At 43.8% G+C, this 26,474-nt stretch overlaps 1 protein-coding gene across 2 annotated transcripts; it reads left to right on the top strand.

The window, feature by feature from the left end:
* The first annotated feature begins 7,799 nt into the window (after positions 1–7,799).
* Positions 7,800–23,491, top strand: KBTBD2 (kelch repeat and BTB domain containing 2). Of its 2 annotated transcripts, none has more exons than XM_075271130.1 (4): positions 7,800–8,210; positions 17,597–18,108; positions 19,925–20,090; positions 20,381–23,491. In XM_075271130.1, the coding sequence occupies exons 2-4, from the start codon at positions 17,939–17,941 to the stop codon at positions 21,911–21,913; spliced, it is 1,869 nt and encodes a 622-aa protein (XP_075127231.1). In that variant the 5' UTR covers positions 7,800–8,210; positions 17,597–17,938; the 3' UTR covers positions 21,914–23,491. The 2 variants fall into 2 exon arrangements, with proteins under 2 accessions (XP_075127231.1, XP_075127230.1); XM_075271129.1 differs by having other exon boundaries at positions 7,800–8,233.
* Positions 23,492–26,474: the final 2,983 nt, after the last annotated feature.

Here is a 26,474-nt window from a genome sequence, read left to right as displayed (position 1 = left end):
AAAGAACTGACAGAAGGATATAATGTGTAGCACGCTATGTGCACTGCTGCAAATTTAGCTAAACCCATTTTTAGGTTGACTCCTCACATTCTAATCCATTTTTCCATGTGTCCCCACACAGTATAAGAGCCCGTGCACACAATGTAACGCGGCGTTGATTCTGACACGTAAACTCGTGTCAGAATCAGCGCTTCAAAACATTATCCCATTGACTTCAATGAGTTCCTTTTAACGTGCATAACACATTTAAATCAATGGGTTAAAAAGCCTCCCATTGATTTCAATGTGTAGCGCGCATAAAACGGAACCCATTGAAATGAATGAGATTCTGTTTTGAATCAACGCTGCATTACATCGTGTGCACGGGCCCTAATCCTACTTCCTACTGATCCGTGTGTTTGGATGTTTGTGTGTTTGTTATTCAATCACGCAAAAACGGCTGAATGGATTTGAATGAAATTTGGCACATAGATAGGTTGTAACCTCAATTAAAACATAGGCTACTTTTTATCCCATTAAATGGCATGGCTTCATGACTGTTATGCATTTATGTTCACATACTATATTACACTGCTCTTGCAGCAGTTTATCTCTGGTCCCAGGTCTGCTATCTCTCTATGTAAACACTCAGCCAACCCTCAGTGAATTGTGTACATGCATTTGCAAATTATCTGATCAGCTCTAGGCATCATGCTGAAACACTGGATGGGTAAACACCTTTAATCCAAATTCGCAGTTTGCTACTTTTAAACATGCTGGGAAAAAGAAAATCTAATTTGTTGCAAAATTCTAAAACAACGACAGCTATGAATGTAGCAAGAAGTTAACAGAGTTCTCCTCAAGCGGAGTTGACGGGGTCATCAGTGCCAACTACACGCTCATTATATGGCGTCCCAGCGAGCTGCTGAGATGCCGGAACAATCAAAGGCATGGCGTGAGAAACAAGCTCAGCAGCAGGACAGCTTAAGAGTTGCCGAAACACCGGAGCAGGCAAACCATCGACGGCAGCAATTTACTGAATATAGGCGGATCATCAATGCAAACAACATGCAGACGAAGTCGTGGGCAGAGATGCACACACAAATGACAAAAAATACATGAGTGCAAAAATGGGCAATTCTTATAGGGCCACTACACAAACAAAAAATTAAATATACCCGTGCGAAGCCGGGTCCTCCTGTTAGTGTATGTAATATAGATCCCACTGGAGATGTAGTTGTTTGCAAGGATTCTTTATGATAAACCGTGATACAAGTGCACACGTAGAGCTTGTACAGTAACGTTTCGGCCATTAATGGCCTTCCTCAGACTCAAGCGTGAAAGTCTACGTGTACAGGTAGATGCAGGACCAGTGATGGCTATCACATTTATCAAATATGTGTGGTGGAGAGTAAGGAACACATCACATACAGTCCTATGAAAAAGATTGGGCACCCCTATTAATCTTAATCATTTTTAGTTCTAAATATTTTGGTGTTTGCAACAGCCATTTCAGTTTGATATATCTAATAACTGGTGGACACAGTAATATTTCAGGATTGAAATGAGGTTTATTGTACTAACAGAAAATGTGCAATATGCATTAAACCAAAATTTGACTGGCGCAAAAGTATGGACACCTCAACAGAAAAGTGACATTAATATTTAGTAGATCCTCCTTTTGCAAAGATAACAGCCTCTAGTCGCTTCCTGTAGCTTTTAATCAGTTCCTGGATCCTGGATGAAGGTATTTTGGACCATTCCTCTTTACAAAACAATTCAAGTTCAGTTAAGTTTGATGGTTGCCGAGCATGGACAGCCCATTCTCAAATCATCCCACAGTTGTTCAATGATGGTCAGGCCTGGGATGGCCATTCCAGAACATTGTAATTGTCCCTCTGCATGAATGCCTGAGTCGATTTGGAGAGGTGTTTTGGATCATTGTCTTGCTGAAATATCCATCCCCAGTGTAACTTCAACTTCGTCACTGATTCTTGAACATTATTCTCACTGAGTGGAATCCATGCGACCCTCAACTTTAACAAGATTCCCGGTGCTGGCATTGGCCACACAGCCCCAAAGCATGATGGAACCTCCACCAAATTTTACAGTGGGTAGCAAGTGGTTTTCTTGGAATGCTGTATTTTTTGGACGCCATGCATAACACCTTTTTGTATGACCAAACAACTCAATCTTTGTTTCATCAGTCCATAGGACCTTCTTCCAAAATGAAGCTGGCTTGTCCAAATGTGCTTCTGCATACCTCAGGCGACTCTGTTTGTGGCGTGCTTGCAGAAACGGCTTCTTTTTCATCACTCTACCATACATCTTCTCCTTGTGCAAAGTGCGCTGTATTGTTGACCGATGCACAGTGACACCATCTGCAGCAAGATGATGCTGCAGCTCTTTGGAGGTGGTCTATGTCTTCTTCTCTGCCTTTCTGATATTTTTCTTGGCCTGCCACTTCTGGGCTTAAAGAGGACCTTTCATCAGATTGGGCACAGGCAGTTCTATATACTGCTGGAAAGCCGACAGTGTGCTGAATTCAGTGCACTGTTGGCTTTCCCGATCTGTGCCCCGGGTAAAGCGCTATCGGTTCTGGTACCGAAGGGCGTTAGTGTCAGAAGGGCGTTTCTGACAGTTAGCCAGGGATGCCCTTCTGCCCAGCAGCGCCTATCGCGCTGTACTGTGGAGCGCCCCCTCCCTCTGCTTACACAGTTTGTCCATAGACGAGTATTATCAGGAGAAGGAGGGGGGAGTTCCACCCCGCTCCACAGTACAGTGCGATAGGTGCTGCTGGGCAGAAGGGCGTCCCTGGCTAAGTGTCAGAAACGCCCTTCTGACTGTAAAGCGCTACGGTACCGATAGCGCTTTACCCAGGGCACAGATCGGGAAAGCCGATAGTGCGCTGAATTCAGCGCACTGTCAGCTTTCCAGCAGTATATAGAACTGCCTGTGCCCAAATCGGTGAAAGGTCCTCTTTAACAAGAACTGTCCCTGTGGTCTTCCATTTCCTTACTATGTTCCTCACAGTGGAAACTGACAGGTTAAATCTCTGAGACAACGTTTTGTATCCTTCCCCTGAACAACTATGTTGAACAATCTTTGTTTTCAGATCATTTGAGAACAGGCTGTCCATTCTCAGCGACCATCAAACTTAACTGAGCTTGAATTGTTTTGGAAAGAGGAATGGTCCAAAATACCTTCATCCAGGAACTGATTAAAAACTACAGGAAGCGACTAGAGGCTGTTATCTTTGCAAAAGGAGGATCTACTAAATACTAATGTCACTTTTCTGTTGAGGTGTCCATACTTTTGCGCCAGTCAAATTTTGGTTTAATGCATATTGCGCATTTTCTGTTAGTACAATAAACCTCATTTCAATCCTGAAATATTACTGTGTCCATCAGTTATTAGATATATCAAACTGAAATGGCTGCTGCAAACACCAAAATATTTAGAACTAAAAATGATTAAGATTAATAGGGGTGCCCAAACTTTTTCATAGGACTGTATGTTCTATAGATATTGATGGACAAACGGCTTATACTAAAAAACAAAAGGGAGAGGATAGTTCCTACAGCTCCAGTTTGATGTGTAGTAGTTGCCATACCGTAAGTTCTGTAGATGTGTTAAATTAATATTAGCTGGAACGGGACATTAAACTGGGAGCAACTAGAGGGGGAAACATTAAACTTGGGCAGCTGGAATGGGACATTAAACCGTAGGGGTAGCTGGAGGGTGACATTAAACCAGTGGCAACTAGACACAGACAGGTCCCCCTCCAGCTACTCCCATGATTTAATGTACTCCTCCAGTTACCCAAATTGTTTATTGTCCCCCTCCAGGTGTCCCCAGTTTAATGTCCCCCTCTCCCAGTTTAAGTACCCCTCAATCTATCCCCAGTTTCATGTCCCCCCTCCATCTCTGCTCCAGTTTCATGTCCTTCCTCCATCTCTGCCCCCAGTTTCAAGTCCCCTCTTCGTCTGCCCCCAATATAATGTCCTCCTCCATCTGCCCCCAGTTTAATGTTCCACCACCATCTCTACCCCCAGTTTCATGTCGCCCCCTTCATCTGCCACCAGTTTAATGTCCTCCTCAATCTATCCCCCCTTCATCTGCCCCTAGTTTCATGTGCCCCCTCAATTTGCCCTTAATGTTTAACATACAAAACACTGATACTCACCCTTCCTCACTCCCCCGATACGCTGTCTGCAGTCTCAGTCACAAAGCTGTAGGCATGATGTGAGTGACATCATCACATCACGCCTACAGCTCCAGGGGCCGGAGCACAGCGGTGAAGCAGGAGATGCGTCATTCACCAGTGTATTCAACTCATCTTTGTCCACCAGACACAAAAGAGTTGAAACGGGACATACCTCCCACCGACTGGGGTGGTAGGACACAACCCGGAATCCGGGACTCTCCTGCAGAATCCAGGATGGTTGGGAGGTATGCCATGGGGCATAATAATGTATGCAGGGACCCACTACAGGGCATAATAATGTGTGCAGGGGCCACTATAGCGCATAATAATGTATGAAAGGGGCCACACTATGCGGCATAATAGTGTGTGCAGGAATGTGGTTAGTGTGGGGATGGTTGGTTGGGATCTGAGGGGAGTTGATCAGGATCGGGGCAAGTCAAAAGTTCACCTTGGGGCCCAGCCATTCCTAGTTACACCACTGGTTGAGTCAAAAGAAGGGGCCATCCCTCCAAAAGAGGGACCCAGGGGTTGAGGTGTTCTGTCTTAGGCCCGGGATGGCGTATTTTGGTCCTGATTTTGACACAAGAAGCAGTGTCAGAATAGAACCAAAATGCACCTGCCGTGGCTTCCGACTGTAGCGGCTTCTGTGACTAAATCAGCTGTTGAATCCGCCTGACGAAAGGGCAGCTCGCTTCTTTTTTCTGCTAGCGGGAACAAACCACTAGCAGAAAAATTAACACTAGCAGTCTGCATAGACCTCTATTGTGAGGAGGCGGATTTTGAGGAGGATTCAGCGCCAAAATCCGCCCCCTCTTGCCCCGTATGAACGAGCCCTATAGTAGCCCTCAAAAAATCCTCCAACCAGCATACCTCCCAACCGTCCCGATTTCCGCGGGACAGTCCCGATTTGGGTGACATGTCCCGTGGTCCCGGTTGGAGGGAGGTATGTCCCGATTTCAACTCAGATCTGCGTCCAGAGGACGCAGATCTGAGTTGAACACACATGCGGCTGACGGAAGGAGCTGACACAGGTCAGCTCCTCGCTTCGCCGCTGCCCGCCTCTCTCCCTGACACATATGCGGCTGAAGCTGCTCGCTTCGCCGCTGCGTCTCTCTCTCTCGCTGACACATGCGGCTGAAGCGAGGAGCTGACCTGTGTCAGCTCCTCGCTTCGCTGCTGCCGCCGGCTCCTGGCTTGTAGACGCGATGTACAAGCCAGGAGCCGGCGGCAACAGCGAAGCGAGGAGCTGACACAGGTCAGCTCCTCGCTTCAGCCGCATGTGTCAGCGAGAGAGAGACGCAGCGGCGAAGCGAGCACGCGAGCAGCTTCAGCCGCGTGTGTCAGGGAGAGTGGCGGGCAGCGGCGAAGCGAGGAGCTGACCTGTGTCAGCTCCTTCCTTCAGCCGCATGTGTCAGCGAGAGAGGCGGCGAGGGAGCGGAGGAGAAGGTAAGTTTAATGTGGAGGTGGAACGTGAATCTGGGGGCAGATGAAGGAGAGGACGGCATGACAATGGGGCAGAGATGGGGGACATGAATCTGGGGGCAGAGATGGGGGACATGAATCTGGGGGCAGAGATGGAGAGGACATGAATCTGGGGGCAGAGATGGAGGGGACATGAATTTGGGGGCAGAGATGGAGGGACATGAATCTGGGGGCAGAGATGGAGGGACATGAATCAGGGGCAGAGATGTGAGACATGAATCTGGGGGCAGAGATGTGGGACATGAATCTGGGGGCAGAGATGTGGGGACATGAATCTGGGGGCAGAGATGGAGAGGACATGAATCTGGGGGCAGAGATGGAGGGACATGAATCTGGGGGCAGAGATGTGGGACATGAATCTGGGGGCAGAGATGTGGGACATGAATCTGGGGGCAGAGATGTGGGACATGAATCTGGGGGCAGAGATGTGGGGACATGAATCTGGGGGCAGAGATGGAAAGGACATGAATCTGGGGGCAGAGATGGAGGGACATGAATCTGGGGGCAGAGATGTGGGACATGAATCTGGGGGCAGAGATGTGGGGACATGAATCTGGGGGCAGAGATGGAGAGGACATGAATCTGGGGGCAGAGATGGAGGGACATGAATCTGGGGGCAGAGATGGAGGGACATGAATCTGGGGGCAGAGATGGAGGGACATGAATCTGGGGGCAGAGATGTGGGACATGAATCTGGGGGCAGAGATGTGGGACATGAATCTGGGGGCAGAGATGTGGGGACATGAATCTGGGGGCAGAGATGGAGAGGACATGAATCTGGGGGCAGAGATGGAGGGACATGAATCTGGGGGCAGAGATGTGGGACATGAATCTGGGGGCAGAGATGTGGGACATGAATCTGGGGGCAGAGATGTGGGGACATGAATCTGGGGGCAGAGATGGAGAGGACATGAATCTGGGGGCAGAGATGGAGGGACATGAATCTGGGGGCAGAGATGGGGGACATGAATCTGGGGGCAGAGATGGAGGGACAGGAATCTGGGGGCAGAGATGTGGGACATGAATCTGGGGGCAGAGATGTGGGGACATGAATCTGGGGGCAGAGATGGAGAGGACATGAATCTGGGGGCAGAGATGGAGGGACATGAATCTGGGGGCAGAGATGTGGGACATGAATCTGGGGGCAGAGATGGAGAGGACATGAATCTGGGGGCAGAGATGGAGGGACATGAATCTGGGGGCAGAGATGGAGGGACAAGAATCTGGGGGCAGAGATGGGGGGACATGAATCTGGGGGCAGAGATGGAGGGACATGAATCTGGGGGCAGAGATGGAAGAGGGACATGAAACTGGGGGCAGATGAAGGGTGTATATGAAACTGGGGGAGAGATAGAGGGGGGACATATAATTTACGGGTGACTGTAGGAGGATTATACTGTGTGCGGGCACATGAAAAATTAACGAGTGGGTGGAGTCAACACAAAAGTGGGTGGGGCTAAATTTGCCGCAGCGCTCATTTTGTCCCTCTTTCGGTTCTTCAAAAGTTGGGAGGTATGAACCAGGAGGCTCAGCTGTGAAGTATATTTTCCTATGGATATATAATTCTGTTGGTCAGCAGTGTATGAGAACAGGTCTGTTTATGACTAAATAATAACTATATAATATTTTTAGTCATAAGTAATAGCTGGACACGACTCAGCAGCTATTACCCCAATGTATGTATTATTAAAGACCATGGCAGGAGATAAGGCCGCACAGTAGTTATACACCATTTAGTCACAGGAATTGGTGACTCATCAACGGCATAACGCGGGAGGGAAGCTAGAGTTAATCACGTGTTCATGGAATGACGTAAAAGGAGGCCTGGAGGAGGTAAGGGAAAGACGCTAGGAATGTCGTGACGTCATCAGCATCAGGGCTGACTGAGGGCTTCACTGCATAGAACGTTTGAAAAGACTTTAGATGACGACAGACAAGCCCCGCCCTAAGGTTCCTAGTGGCGCCATTTAAGCGGAGGCACAATGACCGCGCTCTAGTGACGGATATTCTGGGACTCTCAGGTGGAAGTGTATATATGACCCAGTCTCAGAATATTGCGCACATTAGAAATCTGCTGCCATTGAGCTTGTAGCACGACGCTTTGTTACTGTTCAATTCTTTAAAAGGCGCATATTAGAGGTGGGGGTTTCCCGCATCAAACATGTCCGCCTCAGCAATGCAGCTTTATTTGAAATGAAATCTTCCACAAACCGCAACGAGGGGTGAGTGGGTGTGGCTTAGCTGCTTGACTAGCATCAATCACTGGCTGGAAACGCTCTTGCGTACTTCCGAAAGCCTCCACATTTTTTTTTTTTATTTTCATAAAACTTTATTGTAAATTCACAAATAGTCCTAAAATTGCACCACCGCCTTCCTGCATTCTCCGCCTCGGTGTTTGTTCTCTTCCTCTCTCACGCACCGCTGGTTGGTGGAAGGGGGCGGCGGTGGCAATAGCGGCACGGCGAGGTCACACCCGGAAGGAAGAGGAAAAGGTTGGAGAAGAGACGGTGGCTACAGACCGACGGGAAGTCTCAGGACGTCGGTGAGCAGCGGCGCAAACACCCAGTGAGTAGCAGCGGCGGCGGCGCCTCTCTTACTGCATGACATCGGTGTGCGTTACCAGTGCTCGTGAGCTGATCACAATGTCTCCAGCTCTGCCCATCACCCCGGCCGCCTGCTGTAGTGATAGAAGGCTATTACACAACACTTCCTATGGAGCCTGGCTGGTGGGCGGCTGCTGCTGCTTGTTTACCAGGGGCCAGCACATGTAGCAGCTCCTCTAGTCTATGCAATGATAATACTATAGAGCAAGAATATTCCAATGGCTGATGGGGAAGGAACTGACCTTTGGGCTTTTTTATCCCCCCTTATTGACTGTTTGTGAGGTCCTGTAGCTGGAGGACCCAAGTAGCCCCATACATGAGGCAGCCTTGTGAGGAGATCCTTCATGTTTAATTCTTACAGGGATACCTTTCATTTGTATGAATGGAGAGCCATCACTGAGGTTTCATTCAGCTCCTTTACTCTTAAGGGGAGTTGTTGGCAATAAAATGATATAAACTAATCGCAGTACCTTGTAGGGCGGACAGCTAATTGATATATTAATCTATTCAGGACAGCTGTTCTCTTCGGGGGACGGAATCGTCCTTTTTTCCCTATGCAAATGAGCAGTATGCAAGTGGTCTCTTGGGGGGCGTTGCTTTCCCTCATTGGGCTCTTGGGGGGCGTTGCTTTCCCTCATTGGGCTCTTGGGGGGGCGTTGCTTTCTCCTCATTGGGCTCTATCTGCTGCAGTTCGACTCTGCCTACTAACTGTACTGTGTGTATCTGATGATATACCGCCCCCATCTGTAGCCAGTTTCCTTATTTTCTGGGTGCAGTGTGTCATTATCAGACATGCACAGTACAGTTAATAGCTGGAGTTGAGCAGCAAATAGTAAAGCCCATTGATTGCAACAAACGCCCTTAAAGCCCTTTTCTGCTCATTTCCCTTGGGATGGGGGAAAATTTTTTTATTGATTTACAAGAATGGAGTAACTGTCCTGAATAAAAAAAATGCGTCATCAAACTTTGCAGAAAGCCCTACAAGGTACTGTGATTAGTTTAAATATTAATTTTGCACTGACAGACTCCCTTTAATACTGAAGAATTGCATGTAGCTAAATGATCACTTGTCTAATTGCCACGAACACCATCCGAAGGTCCTTGAAAATAAACACCGTGGGCAAAACTGGTTCACGTTATCTAGTGTAGTGCCAGTGGGGTCAGAAGGGACCATGTTAAGCTCCTGGGCAGTGGCGTAACTACCACCATAGCAGCGGTAGCAGCTGCCACAGGGCCCGGGACATTAAGGGCCCGGTGACAGCTGCTACCGCTGCTATCATTATGCTCGGAGGTCTTTTCGGACCCCCGAGTATAATGATCGGGGCCCCCTGTTGGTGGAATACTTTCCCACCAACAGGGGGCCCCAAAGCTGCAGCAACGGCTGAGACACAGGAGCTGCAGCTCTGGCTCCTGTCAGCGCTTCAGGACGCTCCCCCTCTCTCTCCCCCCTCCCTTTCTCTGCTGTCCTCTGCCCACCAATGAGAGGAGGAGGCGGGGCTTATCCCTGCCGAGCTCCTGCCGTCCTGCACTCAAGAGAAGAGGAAGAAGCTGCTCCAGGAAAATGAAACTGAAGCTACACAGGTACGTACTGGGGTTACTATACTTATTACTATCAGGCATTTGGGGGGATTACTTGTGTTTTAGTAACTCCATGTGCCTCATAGTAATAGCAGTTAACCCTATCATCTCCCTCACATTAACCCCTGTTTGCCTCACCATAAGAGTTACTGATATGTGAGACATATGGGGGTAATAGTAATGAAGATACTTTATTATTACCTCCATGTCTCTCACATATCAGTAACTCTTATGGTGAGGCAGACAGGGGTTAATGTGAGGGAGATGATGGGGTTAACTGCTATTAATATGAGGCACATGGAGTTACTAAATTGTAATGCACAGGACCAGATTTTTTTTTATCCACAATTTGTCCTGGTATAGCGGTCAGCGGTGACAGTATTTAGTCCTGTAGGGGCCACTAAGGGACATAATACTGTGTGCAGGGGCCACTATTGGGTATAATACTGTGTGCAGGGGCCACTAAGGGACATAATACTGTGTGCAGGGGCCACTATGGGACATAATACTGTGTGCAGGAATGCGTAGGAGGGACTCAGTTGAGATCTTTGGTGTCGGGGGGCCCCGTGTCAAAAGTTCGCCACGGGGCCCCGCCATTCCTAGTTACGCCACTGCTCCTGGGGTCTTGCACTAACTTACCATGGGTATCACTTTCCCCATGATGATCTAAGGCTAGGTTCACATCTGTGCACGTGTCTCCATCTTTGGACTGAATTTTAACTGGAAACCAGAAAACTGTGAGGAATTTCTACAAACCCCCCCCCCCCACACACATATATATGCACAAATAGATGTGGAAGGTACAATTTTATTATATATATATATATATATATATATATATATATATATATTTGTACCTTTTAAAATTAATTTTTTATTCTTATTATAATACAAACAATAACTGGACAGGACCAGAGGGCGGAGTCTCTGCAGTGATACTGATGTCATAGTAACAAGGCAGATACTGATTGGTCAGGGCTTAAAGGGGTATTCCCATTTTTTGCCCTTAGGGAGCCTTCACACGGAGTTTACACTCCGCTCATTCAGACACATAAGGATATTCAGAGTGAGCGGCGTAAAAGTCCCATAGTCTTCAGTGTGTGCCGGTCTTACGCGTGCTACACATTGAAAGCAATGGGTTTAAAAGAAGTCAATGAGTTTAAAGGGATTCTACCATTAAAACCTTTTTTTTTTTTTTTTTTTTTTTTGGATAAGATGTCGGAATAGCCTTTAGAAAGGCTATTCGTCTCTTACCTTTAGACGTGGTCTCCGCTGCGCCGTTCCTTAGAAATACCGTTTTTTTTTTTTACCAGTATGCAAATTAGTTCTCTCACAGCGATGGGGCGGGCCCCAGCGCTGAAAATGCGATGGGGGCGTCCCCACTGCAGCTCGAGAACACGATCCTGCGACGCCTCTATCTTCGGCTGGATCCTCCCCTTCTCTGTTGTCTTCCTCCTTTGTCACCTCCGATGCCTGCGAAGTTGACTCTGCCATTGAGACACCAGCAGAGCCGAGTGAGAATGCCGACTGGCGGCCATTTTTGGGAGGCCGCTCCTGCATTGAACTACAAGGGCTTCTCTATCTGCTGCTCCTAACTGCCTTATAGCTCTGCTCTCCACTTGTTGACTGACATGTCTCTTCTGTTTCCTTTCTAATTTATTATTGTTTATTTAGCTTACCTTTAGCTTTATATAGCGCATATTCCGCAGCGCTTTTGCAGACCTTGTCGGTCACTGTCCCACATAGGGCTCACAATCTATATTTCCCTATCAGTGTGTCTTATGTCTGCGTATACATACTGCGTATGTCTGAGGGGAAGGAGGCCAGATATTTTACCTTTAAGGATGGGTTTGGATCTGCAGCTGTTGTCTGTCCTGCAAACCTGCTTTTTTTTTTTTTTTTTTTTTTTGGGGGGGGGGGGTTTGGTCTGGCATTTTTAGTTAAAAGAACAGGCAACTGTCATAGCCTATTATAGTCATATTTCTCTTGTTTAGATTTATTGCTGCTTACAGCCAAGGCAGACCTTAAAACTGATGGTTAAAGTAAAGGAGTGACATGAACTGGGACAGACTGACTAAAGGTGGTTGGGGGAGGGGTAGTGTGGGATACATGTAGTTACATACTTGGCTTTTTATGTATCCAGGAAGTGAATGGAAGTGTCTGTGTGGGAGAGGAGATCCTGCATTACGTCTCCTCTCTGACATTTCAATGGATTGTTTTATTCGGTTTAAAAGCTTCATCTCTCTTGCAGCGTGACATGAGGGGCCATGTAAGGACACCGCTATGCTATAGAAGGGTGGTGTGGTCTTTTAAGGACGCTGTGGCATGCCTATGCTATACAACGATAGTGCATGTCACGGCTGTACTGTTTGGAGACCCAGCTCTTTGAATTACATCTGTTGCAAGGACATGTCCATTCAATATATGAATATGCTATGTATTATTCTTAATGTATGATAGTGACAGTATTTTTTGTTTTATTAATCAGACTTTAGGTTGTATATTAGGTTTTGGTTTTGTCTTTTGTGACTTTGTAAAGCATCTTGTGATGACGGGTAACTTCACAAGATTCTGCGGAGTGTTCAATGTGTGGTTTTTTTTTTTTCTTTCTTTTTCTTCCCATTGAGACAGAAAGGCATAGATACATAATTTAAATATTGATGTGAGCAATTTCATATCGATTAAAGAAGGGTTCACACTACCGTTGGTGTCTGCTCAGAAGGTGTCTGTTAAAAAAAAAAAAAAAAGACACCTATCATAACGGACACAAACGGACAGTAACTGATGGCTATCAGTAACTGTCCCTTATAAGTCTGTTGCCCATAGACAATGTTAAAAAAAAAATAATGGAACTTGCCGTCCGTTTTTTCTAACGGACAGAAAAGTCCTGTTTTTTTTTTTTTTTTTTTTTTTTTTTTTGTCTGCTGGGAAAAAAACGGACTTGGGTGTAAACGGACACAAACAAACCCTAATGGACACAAGATAAAATCCCATTGAAATGAATGGATATTTTAACAGTTGCTAAAATCTTCTAATGGACAATAGTTATGGACACTGCTGACAGTCACCAATGGTAGTGTGAACGCTCCTTAAAGAGGACCTTTTACCACCCGGGGCACATGCTGTGTAATACACCACTAGAAAGCAGACAGTGCAGTGAATTCAGCGCACTATCATCTTTTACGTTCTGTGCCCACGGTGGAGAGCTATCGGTGCCGCTACCGTAGCTCTTCACTGTCAGAAGGGCTTATCTGACAGTCAGTCAGGGACGCCCTTCCTCACAGCAGTGTCTACTGTATAACACTGTTCTGTGAGAGTGGTGAGGAACGCCACCCCTACTCCTGATAGTACTTGTCCATAGACGAGTACTAGGGGTGTTCCTCACCCATCATCCCTGGGCGGTAAGGAATGCCCCCCCTCTCACAATACAACGCTATAGACTCTGCTGTGAGGAAGGGCGTTTCTGACTGTCAGTCAGGAATGCCCTTCTGACAGTGAAGAGCTACGCTACCAGCACCGATAGATCTTCACTGGGGGCACAGAACGTGAAAGCTGATGGGAGAATCAATTTAGGCCTGCCAATCTGTTTTTGAGCGGGTACCATATGTAATATGTGCTAGGTGTTTAAATGCCTGGAAAAGTCTCATAGCAATCACTTCTGGGCCCTGGAGCCTGAGGGGGGCCTAATAAAGGGCTTTCTACAAGATAGTGCATGGTAAGTGAGGGCCCCATTACAGATTTTGCATTGTACGTTATTTTTACATGTACAGTGGCCTCTTTCATTATCAAAATATTCCCTGAGACACTGCAAAATAAATGTTAGAATTTAGTTCATTCTCACTACGCTTTTCCTTTGGCTTTTTTTTTTTTTTTTTTTTATAAATAAAAGCAATTAAAAACAGTCAGTATTTCGTTTTGGTGTTTTGTTTTGCACTGCAATTTTCCAGCATTTTCGTGTTGGTTTTGTTATAAATGGGGAAAAAAAAGTAAAATAGAGTGAAGTCCTAAGCTGGACAACATCACTATGACTTCCACTACTTCTAATAACGCATATTGGCAGAGGTGGTCTTCATAAGTCAATTTGGTTCTTTAAAGGGATTGTCCTGGTAAACATGAACAACCCATTTAACGTTTAAATCAGCTGGGGGCAGTGGAAATAAATAAATTCATACTCTCCTTTCCATGGTGCTCTGATGCCTTCCAGCGTGCTCCGGTCTTCTTGGTCTAGTGATGACGTGTGGTGGAAGTCTCAGCCACACCTAAACACTGAGGCCTATGAGCGAAACTTGTGAAGGGACGCTGGAACAGAAATACTGTACCGCGCTGGGGGGGCACCACAGCACCAAGGACAGGTGAGTGCGATTAGAATTTTTTTTCACCTCCCCATATTAAAAAATAATTTTCTAGGCATTTTTTTTGTGAGTTAGTTATAATGAAATAGCAGCTCTTTTCATTATAAAATCAGAGGAGGAAGTGTTCCTTCCATATGTGAAATCTTGGCTTGAACAGAATGAGAAACCTGTCAGCACTACGCTGGACCATAGAAGAACATCTTATACAGTGGTAGTATAGCACACGCAGCGCTATCATCTGCCGATAATCTAGTAGAAATCTGTCGGCATAGTTCTTCTGTTCTGCTTATGTGAAAGCCTTTCACTAGTGTCAACCTTCAGGACCTCGGTGTTTGGTTGCAGGAAGCAGCCTGTTCGTTTTTCCCTCTCCAGCATTCCTGGCAACAAGTTGTTCAGTAAAGAATGTAGGAGAAGTTGTAATGGTTGGCTCTATGCTCATAGATACTGAGGAAGGAAGTCACGTGTTCCCTGAAGCTTACCGAGTGACATGTGTTTCAGGCCAAGTCCTGTATGCTATTTTAGATCCGCTATAATGTAGCATTACCATTCTTTTCAGTCCTTGAGAAAGCTTGTAAAGCATTAACTGTGCATTGTTGCACAAATCCATTGATGCTGTATGCTATACAAGGCCCCGCTCACATCACCAGTAAAGCCCTATGTTTGGCATATACAGTATACCAAGGAAAACTTTGTCTGTATGCACCAAATGTATCTCTAGGGCAGTTTGATCAAAATCGGTGTGTATGTGGAAAGACTTCCCATATCAAATCCTATATAAGGTGCTTTATGTTGTTAATGGGTGATATACCAGTTTACGTGGAATATGTTGGGCAATTCTTCTGACATTTACATATGAAAGACCCTACATAGGATGTGTGTAGACATGTCTAAACTGTGGAAAAATAACAGAGCCTGCATTACTATTGCTTTCTGGTGACACAGGTTTTCAGTTTGAGGAGTTTAGGAATCCTTTGAGGTACCTGTATGTACTGTGTGTGCATTGCTGTAGAATAGACTCAGTTAGAGCCATTGCGTTACTGTCCCTTTAACAATTAACACCATTTTATTTTCATTGTAAAGCTTTCCACACAAAATGAATTAATGTGATATATCTGGGAACGGCTGTATATATTTCAGTAATTCTTGATGTTTCCTCTTGCAGGAGTCATGTTACATAGAGATTAGCCCTCATCTTTTGGCAAGGGTAATTCCAGGCTAAGCAAATCCCTGTGGGATCTTGTTACAGTCATTGCCGCACGTGATACCTTGAATGTCGTCATAACATAAGTGCATGTGCCGTAGATATTTCATGTGCTGTCCATCAGCTGTCTGAAAAACTGAACTAAGTTTCAACTAGTCTTCCGAGCGCCATGCTCATGACACACCGAAAAGCCCCTGCTGCAAGGTCAAACATATGGGTGGTTTCATGAAAGTTGTGATTCATAAGCATCCTTGCAAGAAGACCCTGGAGATCTTTGCAGCACTGGGAGAGAAGTGTTTTAACATCAAACTCTGACATTTCCCTGGCTTGTCTGTAATATTGCATGTAACCCAAATAACAGAAACCGAAGTTTGGTTACATTCCCAGCCCAATTATCATGGGATGTAGATGAAAGTATCAAGCCAGGTTACATTCACTTGAATGGGATCTAAGCTGTAGTGACTCGGTTCAGCCACTGCACAGACCATACAGCTGTCTGCTTCCAGCTACATTTTCTGTGTAACAGCTGATTTGGTGGGGATGCCAAGGTTTCAGACCCTCACAATCTGACATTGAAATCCTATTCTTAAGATAGGTCATCATGTCTTAAGTCTGAGAAACCTTTTTAAATATCTTCTCATTCTGAGTTTAGTTTTCACACGGGTGTTCCTACACAGTGATATAAAGCCTTCTCTATCAGTCTGTTCTGTCGTTCACTATGTAGGACCACCCACGTGATTCCTAAAAGCCCATTACCCAGCCCTGTTATTAGGAACTAGAAATAGTCAATCATTCTCACGCTAGGTTCACACTAGGGTTCAGGTTTCCCTCCTTTGGGTCTGCGTTGGTTTGCATGCGAAAACCTGCGGACTCCATAGACTATAATGGGGTCTGCTGGATTTCCGCCAGTTTTATACTGAAACCAGCAGAGAGAATAGTCTGCGGTAAAGTCTACAGAGACTCCAGCGTGAGTCTGAATCCAGCATTAAAAGTGTTATCCCACGGAAAAATAATTTTTTAAATCAGTTGGGTAAATGAAGGGAAATCATACTCTGCTTTCAATGGTGTTTCCCAGAGCGGCCCGGTCCTCCCAGTTCGTTCTTGCCTTTTGTGGAAGTCCCCGCCACATGTGACTGCTTGGGCCAATCAGCAGTTTCAGTGGAAGAGATTCGGGACGTCACAGCCAGCGAGCAGTTTCACTTTGCGAAGACACTGGTGCGGCAGGAACGGCTTGTGCTGGGAAGACTCCGGAGCATTGGGGACAGGTGAAGGTTTGGGGGGGAAGAGGTAGTTGTTTGTTTTTTCACCTCCCATGTCCTATTTTAAATTTTGTTTTTTTGTTTTCAGTTTTTTTTGCCCACTCACCCTCTGTAATAATTGGCACATTTTAATTGTGCAAAAGAACTTTTTTTTTGTTGTATCCATAAAAGATGCCCTGTAAAAATTAGCAATTTAATATTTCTCTGATGTCTGTTTTAGCTTAATCTGCAACAAAGGAACAAGGAGTGACAATGCGCAAACAATTTTTAGATGCGTCGTATTCCAGTTCCTGTCAGCCCAATGTGAACAGATTTTAAAGTTATCCAGGATCGATGCTGGATGAGCATAGATTTAGATCAAGGAAATGTATACTATACTGTTTATTCTAAATCTTTTTTTTTTCTCTGAAATCTATGAATCTTCTCAGCTTCCACTTCTCTGTAAGATCCTGCTTGCAGATTGTATTGAATTTTCAGCATCATCGGTTCCTTTTAAGGGTGGTGTTTTTTGATCAGAGCCACTACTCTTGGTAGAATGCTGGTAAGCCTGCGGTTATCCCTTATGATCTGGGCTTACCGCTGGGACTGTCTGCCAGCTCTTCTGATTTTTACCTGAGGTATCAGTTTTATAACAACCAATGTAAGAGATGACTATGTTTGCAGGAGCTAATGGAGTAAAGGTCCCAAGCAAATTACTGTTATTTATTTATTGTGTTTACTTGTGTAGCGCCATCATATTTCGCAGCGCTTTTACATTGACAGTCACTGTCCTATATAGGGCTCACAATCTACATTCCCTATCAGTATGTCTTTGCAGTGTGGAAGGAAACCAGACTACCCACTGGAAACCCATACAAACTCCTTAAAAGCCATCCCCTTTAAATGTGACTTATATCATAGTGTAATGTTTTAACCATTTTTGCTTTCTCTTTCAGGTTGAAAGAATGTTGCTGTCTAGTTTCTGTCAAGGTGCTATTATAAGGTTTACTTTCTAAAGGAGCGTTCTCAAAACTGGCACTGGATTTTACACCTTGGTCTTTAAAAGCTATTCCGACTAACCATGATGTCTGAAATACTTTGGATCAATATCTTTAAGCCGTGTTGTACATCGCACTGCTGATTCAAGCTGCTAGGAACAATTGAGTTTTATTTTTTGGGATTTAAGAGCCAACACCTCTGAAGTATTGATCTTTTTCGTCTTTGTATTTTTGACTACCTAGTCTATTTTTTGTTTTTTATTTTTTTTGGATCATTGTAACTATTAATGGAATGCAGTCATGTCCACTCAGGACGAAAGGCAGATCAATACTGAATATGCGGTCTCCTTACTGGAACAGCTGAAGTTGTTCTATGAACAGCAGCTACTAACTGACATAGTGTTAATTGTTGAGGGCACTGAATTTCCATGTCACAAAATGGTTCTTGCTACATGCAGCTCCTATTTCAGGTATGTAAGGTGTTTTTGTTTTGTTTTTATACTGGTGTGTGTTAAATGTACAGAATATCCTGGACTACGCTTTTATTGGATCGTGACTTAATCTAGAATATTTTCAGTAAATGGAAGGCTATCAAAGCAGAAGAGTAATTCAATATATTTTTACTAGAGGTATCTTTTCAGCCACCCCCTTTAAGACTACAAATTCTAATGGTCATACATGGAAACACCTATTTGGTGAATGGGAGTCAGGTACATTAGGAACGTGTAGGATATTCTTGGTTTGCATGTTTTTGGGTTGCACATTTTTCAAATTCTCTTTTAGACACTTTTCTTTTTCTTTCTTTGGGCATCCGCTTTAAAATTTCTCTGATACAGTTCTTAAAGAACCTTTACAGGGGTTGTCCAGGCAATTTTGTTTTTTTAAGTTATAATAACTAGAGATGAGCGAACACTGTTTGGAACAGCCGTTCCGAATAGCACGCTCCCATAGAAATGAATGGCTACGTCCATTCATTTCTATGAGAGCGTGCTATTCGGAACTGCTGTTCCGAATAGTGTTCGCTTATCTCTAATAATAACATTATAACCAAACATAGGAGGTGATGCTTATGAATTCTACTCTGTTGTAATGTTATCCGCATCCCTCTTGTATCTGCAGCTGCTACTTACCTTGACACACAGAAAATGACCACTTAAGCACTGGTTGCAGCAGTAATCCATCAGCAATGGGCGAAGTGTTTATTTTATGTGTCAATACAGACCAAAAAATAGTGGAGGGCCTTGATAGCTTTGGAGCAGAAGCGATGGAGGACTGTGAGAACTCCAACTTGTCCCTGTTGTTAGTTGCACTTCCTCCATATGGTTAATCTTTGTATTTTAATATTTGTTTTTTTTTTCTGGACTGTCCATTGTCTGGTGCATCAGTAATAAAATATAGCCAACAAACTTTGCAGACGTGAATAAGGTTGAAGTATATAAACAATTTGCACAGGCTACTGTACAGCAAATGTACATCAAAGGCCAGAAGGGCATAGTCATCCGTTTGTTGTAGTAAGGTGAATGCAACCCTTGTTTTGGCCTATGAGGGAAGCATTTCAGGAGCTTGCCCCATAACTTTTGTTGCTTTAGGGAGAAGCTTGGGTTACTATAACATTACAATTTTGGAGTACAGCTTGTTTAACTGAAAGCACAGATATAAGTAATATTCAAAACTGTGTAAGCTGTGTAAAACGGTTTTCACACTTTTGTATGCAGTGTAAGGCTAGGTTCACACCTGCACTTGATCTCCGCTCTGGGATTCTGTTCCTCATTCCACAAGCAGGACTTTTCTCTCTGCTTTATTTTTCTGGCAAAACTCTGCAGACACCATTATAGTCTATGGGGTCAGCAGCATTGTTTGTTTTTTTTTAAACAGATTAGGTTGCCATTTGTGGGGTCCCCAAGCGGACGCCACAGACAGAAACACGACTACAGGTGTGAACCTAGTGTCAGGGTGGGTTCACATCTACGTTGGAGCTTTTGTTGTGATAGTGTGATGAATCACAATATCTGGCAGAAATCAGCAGACGATAATATCTTCCATGGAGAACTTTTTCCTCTGCTGGTTTTAGTCTTAAACCGATGGCCATCGAGGACCCCATTATATTCAATGGGGTCAGACAGGTTGTTGCTAATGTGAACCTAGCTTAAAGGACTGATATGTATATCTGTGCATGATATATTTTTAGTTATTTATATATTTTTTCTTTCTGCGTCTACTTGTATTACATGAATGATCTGAGTCACGTCTCCCTAACTTGCTTGTTTTTGTCCCTTGTTTTTGCAGGGCAATGTTTATGAGTGGACTGAGTGAAAGTAAGCAAACACATGTAAATTTGAGAAATGTGGATGCGGCTTCTTTGCAGATTATTATAACATATGCATACACGGGTAATTTGGCAATAAATGAAAGCACTGTTGAGCAGCTATATGAGACCGCATGCTTCTTACAGGTAAACTTTACTTTTCCATTTCCCAATTTTAGTACAGTTTTCAACAATAACTTTCCAAACTGACATTTATGTAGATCTGATGTTCAAGTGCAAATTTCATCAGCAAAGCTGTTCTTATTATCATTAGTGACCAATCATAGTGCAACTTCCATTTTTCGAGAGAAATTTAGGAAATGAAAGCTGAGTGCTGACTAGCCGTTTCTCTTTTTGACCATTTTGCTAAATACAGTCAATTCTATCTAAAATTGTTAAATGAACTATATGTAACCTCATGCAACTTTGTGTTACAGGTGGATGATGTGTTGCAACTTTGTAGAGAATACTTAATAAAAAAAGTCAATGCCAAAAACTGTGTTCGGCTGATGAGTTTTGCTGACCTGTTCAGCTGTGAAGAGTTGAAGCAGAGCGCCAAAAGAATGGTAGAGCACAAGTTTACAAGTGTGTACCGCCAGGAGGCATTTATGCAGCTATCAAGTGAACTTTTGATAGATCTTGTAAGCAGTGACAACCTGAATGTGGAAAAAGAAGAGACTGTTCGAGAGGCTGCAATGTCATGGCTAGATTACAATACAGTATCACGCTCACAATACTTGTCCACCGTGCTAAGCCACCTACGTATTGACGCTCTATCGGAGGTTATTCAGAGGGAATGGTTCCAAGGTTTGCCACCAAATGATAAGTCTGTAGTAGTTCAAGGACTTTACAAATCAATGCCCAGATTCTTTAAACCAAGGCTTGGCATGACAAAAGAGGAGATGATCATAGTAATAGAAGCTGTTCTGGAAAACCCTGGTAGTTACTCCACAATCTGTTACAGTCCTCAAGCAGAGAAGGTTTACAAGCTTTGCAACCCACCCTCTGAGCTACTTAAAGTGGGGGCTGTCGTCTCTCCTGATAATGATATTTATATTGCTGGGGGGCAAGTGCCCTTAAAGAACGCCAAAAGCAACCACAACAAGCCAGGCAAATTTCAAGCCAGCTTTAGGACTGTGAATAGTTTTTACTGGTTTGATGCCCAGCAGAATACCTGGATTCCAAAGACCCCCATGTTGTGCGTTCGAGTAAAACCTTCTTTGGTGTGGTGTGATGGATACATCTATGCAATAGGAGGAGATAGTGTTGGTGGCGAACTCAATCGAAGGACCGTGGAAAGATATGACTGTGAGAAGGATGAGTGGACATTGGTGAACCCACTTCCAAGTGCATTTCAGTGGAGTGTTGCTGTTGTAGTCCAAGATTGCATTTATCTCATGGCTTATAATGTGACATATTGTTTCATTCCACGGTCTGGTATCTGGGTAGAGATGGCAAAGAGGCAAATTAGTAGATGTTTTGCATCTGCCGCAGCCTTTGATGGCAAAATCTTCTACCTCGGAGGTCTGCAAACTGACAACAACTCTAGTGTAAGACTACCATCCGGCACTGTGGATGGCTCTTCCATTGCTGTTGAGGTGTACGATGTGCATAAAAACGAATGGTATATGGCAGCCAATATTCCCGCCAGACGATTTACTGATCCCTGTGCTCGAGCAGTGGTCATCTCAAATTCCTTGTGTGTGTTTATCCGAGAGACACATATGAATGAAAAAGCAAAATACGCCATTTATCAATATGACATGGACCTTGACCAGTGGTTCCTGCGTCAACAGATATCAGAGCGTGTGCTTTGGGATTTGGGCAAAGAGTTTCGATGCACTGTAGGAAAGCTCTACCCATCATGTCTAGAAGTATCTCCATGGAAACCTCTAACACATGTTTTCTCACAAGATGGTGCAGATGACTTTGAACTTGATGGCAACATGGTTACTTTACCCCCAGTATAGCTATCTACAAGCAAGTGACTGTGTGTATGCATGGCTCTGTTTCTGCAAGAAGAATTCCTTAGAACTACATAAAGTGGGCTTGGAGAAATAAGTTTGCATTGCTTACTATTCAGACCTTATTTTTATGCCCTACGTAACGTTTGTAATCTTTAATGCATTTATATAGGGAGATATGCTTCCATTATCAGAAATATTTGACCAGCTAATGGAAAAAGAAAACTTTATATATTCCAGCCTTAGCGTTCAGTTTACGATGAGCATTTAAACTGTATCCCTGTGATGTATTTTCTTCCTATTCCCCTTCCTTTACTGCAAAAAAAATTGCAAGTTTTTAGATCTGCAAACTATTAATGGCATTGTAAGTATAGATGCTTTCTGAGGAAAAAAAAAATCTTCCATTATCCATATTCCTTTTAAGTTAGCTATCCAGTTTGCTGGATATATATACCTATGTGCAGTGTGACCCAACCTACTATGTATCTTTATATCGATTTCTCCAGGGATAAATGTGCGCTCTCCAAACCTCTAGCCGGCCTCCTCAGCAGACTTACTACTGCATAAATGGCTTTTCCTTTTATGTAAAACGGTATATTACTACTGTATAAATGGCTTTTTCCTTTCCGTAATATTTACTCCGAAAAGAGGCGTAACTCTAGTGGCGTAATCTCATCTCCAGAAAGAACATATCTCAAGCTTTGTTTTCTCTCAGTGCTATGTAACAAACTTAAACCGTGTGATGTAAACTAATGACCCAGAGCAAGCTTGACTTGGAAGTAGTTGATGAAATATGCAGATAACCTGCAAACTTTTATTTTTTACAAAGTGATTTATCACCAAAGTCCCACTTTAACACGTAACCTATATTATATATATAAATATATTTTTTTGCTAAATTTCAGACTTTCCTGCTGGGGAAAAGTAGTGTTTCACTTGGTAACACAGGTCAATAAAATGACTGCAGGCTCAGTCAGGCTGTGCAAGGAGCATGTGTTTCTGTTGTCAATAACCTGTACCTTTCTGTTGTAGAATACAGGTCTTCCAATATGGCCTTGTAACGTTCTTTCTGGCGTAACTGGGCATCCAACCGATTTGCCAGCCCCTCGTAGTACGGGTCCCTGTGGAGCTTTAACCCTTTTACAGTGACTTTGCAGTAAAGGGATTAAACAAATGGAGCGCTCACCCTCTGTAATAGTGATGGGAGCTCACTCATTCAAAACTGCTGCTGTCTTTCCCTTCCCACATTTGTACATTTAGTGTTGAACTACCAGGTCTTATATCATTTAACTTAACAAGCATTTACTGTAGTGTGATTGTGTATTTGGTATACCCTAGAATTTTTTTTTTAACTTTTTTTTTTTTTTTCTGGGGAAGGGAAACAAACTGTTCAGGAATAACTTACTTGGCACTCTTAAGTGCATGAGAGAGCAGATGCCCTTGTGCTGCTCTGGCATTACTATCAATCCCAGGAACCACTAGCAGTAGAGGGGCACCGTCGCCAACTCAACATGAGCACAGGTGCTTCATGACAAACCCTACTAGCATGTTCAGCTGCATCATGTTCTGGCACTGTATTTTGAATGACCTTAATTTATTAAAAAAAACTTTAAAATGAACGTTGTGTTGTGATTGAGTCAATGAGCAAGGTTGTCTATACTTGGTAACTAGAGATGAGCGAACATTGTTCGATCGAATATCAGGCCGTTCGAGGTATTAGATTACAATCGAATACCACGAGGCAAACGCAGTAAAAATTCGTATCCCCTCCCACCTTCCCTGGCGCAGTTTTTTGCACCAATAACTGCGCAGGGGAGGTGGGACAGGAACTACGACAACGGAAGCATCGAAAAAAAATCGGAAAAAGGAATTGGCGGCCGAAATCAGGTGACCTCTACTTTAGACGAATGGTGGATTTAACATTCGATTAATTTGAGACTGTGAACTGTGAGACAGGGACAGATCTACAGGCAGGGTTAGCTAGGGATTACCTTTATTTAGGGGGGAATGTTACTCGCCCAGCTCTATGGGGCTCTATCTGTTCGGGATCCCTGTCAGCTTGCGATATGCGCGAGTTGACTTTTTCCCATAGGAATGCACTGACCAGCATTGATTGGCCAGTGTACAGCATTCGGCCAATCAATGCTGGTTCTGCCGGAGGAGGCGGAGTCTAAGATCCGTCCTCAGCAGTTTCCATTGTGGTCCGATCTCAGATGTAGCAGTGCTGACACAGCACTGCTACACGGAGAAGCGCCAGAGCTCAGCACACACAGAGATGCAGCAGAGCTGAGTGTGCAGCATGGTTCAACACACACTCAGCACTGCTACATCAGATGCAGCAGAGCTGAGTGTGCAGCATGGTTCAACGCACACTCAGCTCTGCTGCATCTGATGTAGCAAGCAAGCAAAATAAATGAAGATATTAATACCAAAGAGCTTGTGCTTGCAATCATTTTCTGGAAGAAACTGAGTATTATCTGACAGAATTGCAGGGGTGCCAATACTTTTGGCCAACACTGTACATATGTAAAAAAAACAAAAACCATAAGATTCAACAGCAAGCGGTGCCTTGTGTGATACCATACAGGTGAACAATAGGTATAATTCAATAGGTGTTTTGCTCACCTTTTGGCGTTATGAAAGAGTCACAACATACAAAGCACAAAAATAAAAATATATCCAGCACTATGAAGACTTGTTTAAAAATGCATAAAACTTCACTTTTAATAGACATGTTGATAAATATCTCGAACATAAGATAACATAAGAAAAAGTCCTGAAGAAGACAAAAAGAAAACCCCTCAAAATCCAGAAAAATGACAAGAAGAAAAACACAAACAAACGTGAAACACTACATAGCAAATCTCTCTTGCATGTTTCAAGGCATGAGCCCCTTAGTCATAGAACTGCAGGCCCAACACCTGAAGATGCAGAAGTACAAATGCTGAGTTGTTGATGCTGCAGGTTTATACCCGTCCAGGGACCTTACAGGTAATGAAGAGGACCCAATTTAGAAAGGAAGTAATAAATCCGCGCTTACCCAGGTTGTTTTTAATGGGATTTCTTTTATTGGTTAATATAAACACAACGCGTTTCAGAGTAACGGACACTCCTTTATCAAGTGTGTCATTTGGTAGAGGTCATAACAAATGTCTCGTCTCCCTTAAATAGGAAGTGACAGAGGTACACACCTTTTATAGTATATCTTATTTTATTATATTATTCTTATATGAGCATATAATTACATCTACCATATTCCATATATGTTTCATGCATTTTTTTAAACTATCATATTTTCTTAATGCATAACTATAATATGCATTAGTCACATCTGTATGATAGTTAACTGTTCTTCATTTCAATGGGAGCCAATAGTTTGTTTTTTCCCGCTAGCAGAAAAAAAAAGCGACCTGACCTATCTTCGGGTGCATTCACACTACTGATACGCTGTCTGATTCTGAACGTTAAAACACGTTCAGAATCAGCGTGTATAAAGCAGTTCCCATTAATTTCAATGGGAGCCGGCATATGAGCACTCCCCATTGAAATGAATGGGCTGCTTTTTTCACTACGAGCGCTCCCATTGAAGTGAATGGGAAGTGCTCGCGTGTACGGCTCGGAATGAGCAGAGCTAGCCGTACACGCAGGCAAAAATACACGTGCAAAATGTAGTTAGCCATTGAGTTCAATGTTTTTTTTTTGTTTTTTTTTTACGTGCATCTTTTTGCGTGTGCAAAAATATGCGCGTTATACGAAAAAAAACATTGAACTCAATGGCTAACTACATTTTACACGTATATTTTTACACATGTAAAATGTAGCAAACTGCGTGGAGCGTTACACCGTGTGAAGGCACCCTTAGTAACAAAATCTAATTGCAGTATTATGTGATAGTGTCTTCAGACAGAGTAGCCTAATGGTTGTGACAATATATCCTTTATTTGAAAGACTTCCTGTTGTGCTTCATGCTTAAAAAGCAAGCAGTACAATGATCAGGGGATTGCCAGGGGGTTAGATAAGATTCTCACAGAAATCTGGTGTCCTCACTGGGATGTTATTCTGGGTGCTGCAGGCAAAATTTAGCCAACTAAAAAAAAAACCTCAAGTATTCAATTTTCTCTCTAGCAATGGGAGTAGGCTAAAAATGATTAAAATTTCTTACCTAGACATCTATGAGAAGGTTGTCCACAACGGACATTTTAAGACCCACCACAACCATCATTATTAATTAGAACTGGAGTCCTGGACCCTCTCCCCACATGAACACTGTTAAAGAGGCTCTTACATAGAGCAGTCGCCATCCAGGTGCCCTACTACTATAACAGAAACCAGGCAAGTGCTGGCAACCCTATACAGTTTGAATAGGTCAGTCAGTATGTTGTAAGCTTTGACCACTGGGTTATACAAAGTACTGCACAGTCGAAGTGAAGATGAATCGGTGGCTCAGGGACTCCCATTCTAGTGACTGATGTAGCTCCTAGTAATATCTTCTTTGTGACCCAGTTGTGGATAGGAGATAACAGTCCTCTGTGGGACAATCCCTTTAAAGTACAGATGAAGCGCAATT

The sequence above is a fragment of the Leptodactylus fuscus genome, chromosome 4 (assembly GCF_031893055.1).
Source record: "Leptodactylus fuscus isolate aLepFus1 chromosome 4, aLepFus1.hap2, whole genome shotgun sequence".
Taxonomy (NCBI): domain Eukaryota; kingdom Metazoa; phylum Chordata; class Amphibia; order Anura; family Leptodactylidae; genus Leptodactylus; species Leptodactylus fuscus.
Note: the sequence above shows the minus strand (reverse complement) of the source record. Positions and strands in the feature narration are given on the sequence as shown.

What these genes read in the sequence shown, in the direction of transcription:
- KBTBD2 (XM_075271130.1), top strand. Translation starts at nt 17,939, where the DNA reads ATGTCCACTCAGGACGAAAGGCAGATCAATACTGAATATGCGGTCTCC. An exon ending in ACATGCAGCTCCTATTTCAG is followed by an intron (nt 18,109 to 19,924) that starts GTATGTAAGGTG and finishes TTGTTTTTGCAG; the next exon opens with GGCAATGTTTATGAGTGGAC. An exon ending in AGACCGCATGCTTCTTACAG is followed by an intron (nt 20,091 to 20,380) that starts GTAAACTTTACT and finishes TTTGTGTTACAG; the next exon opens with GTGGATGATGTGTTGCAACT.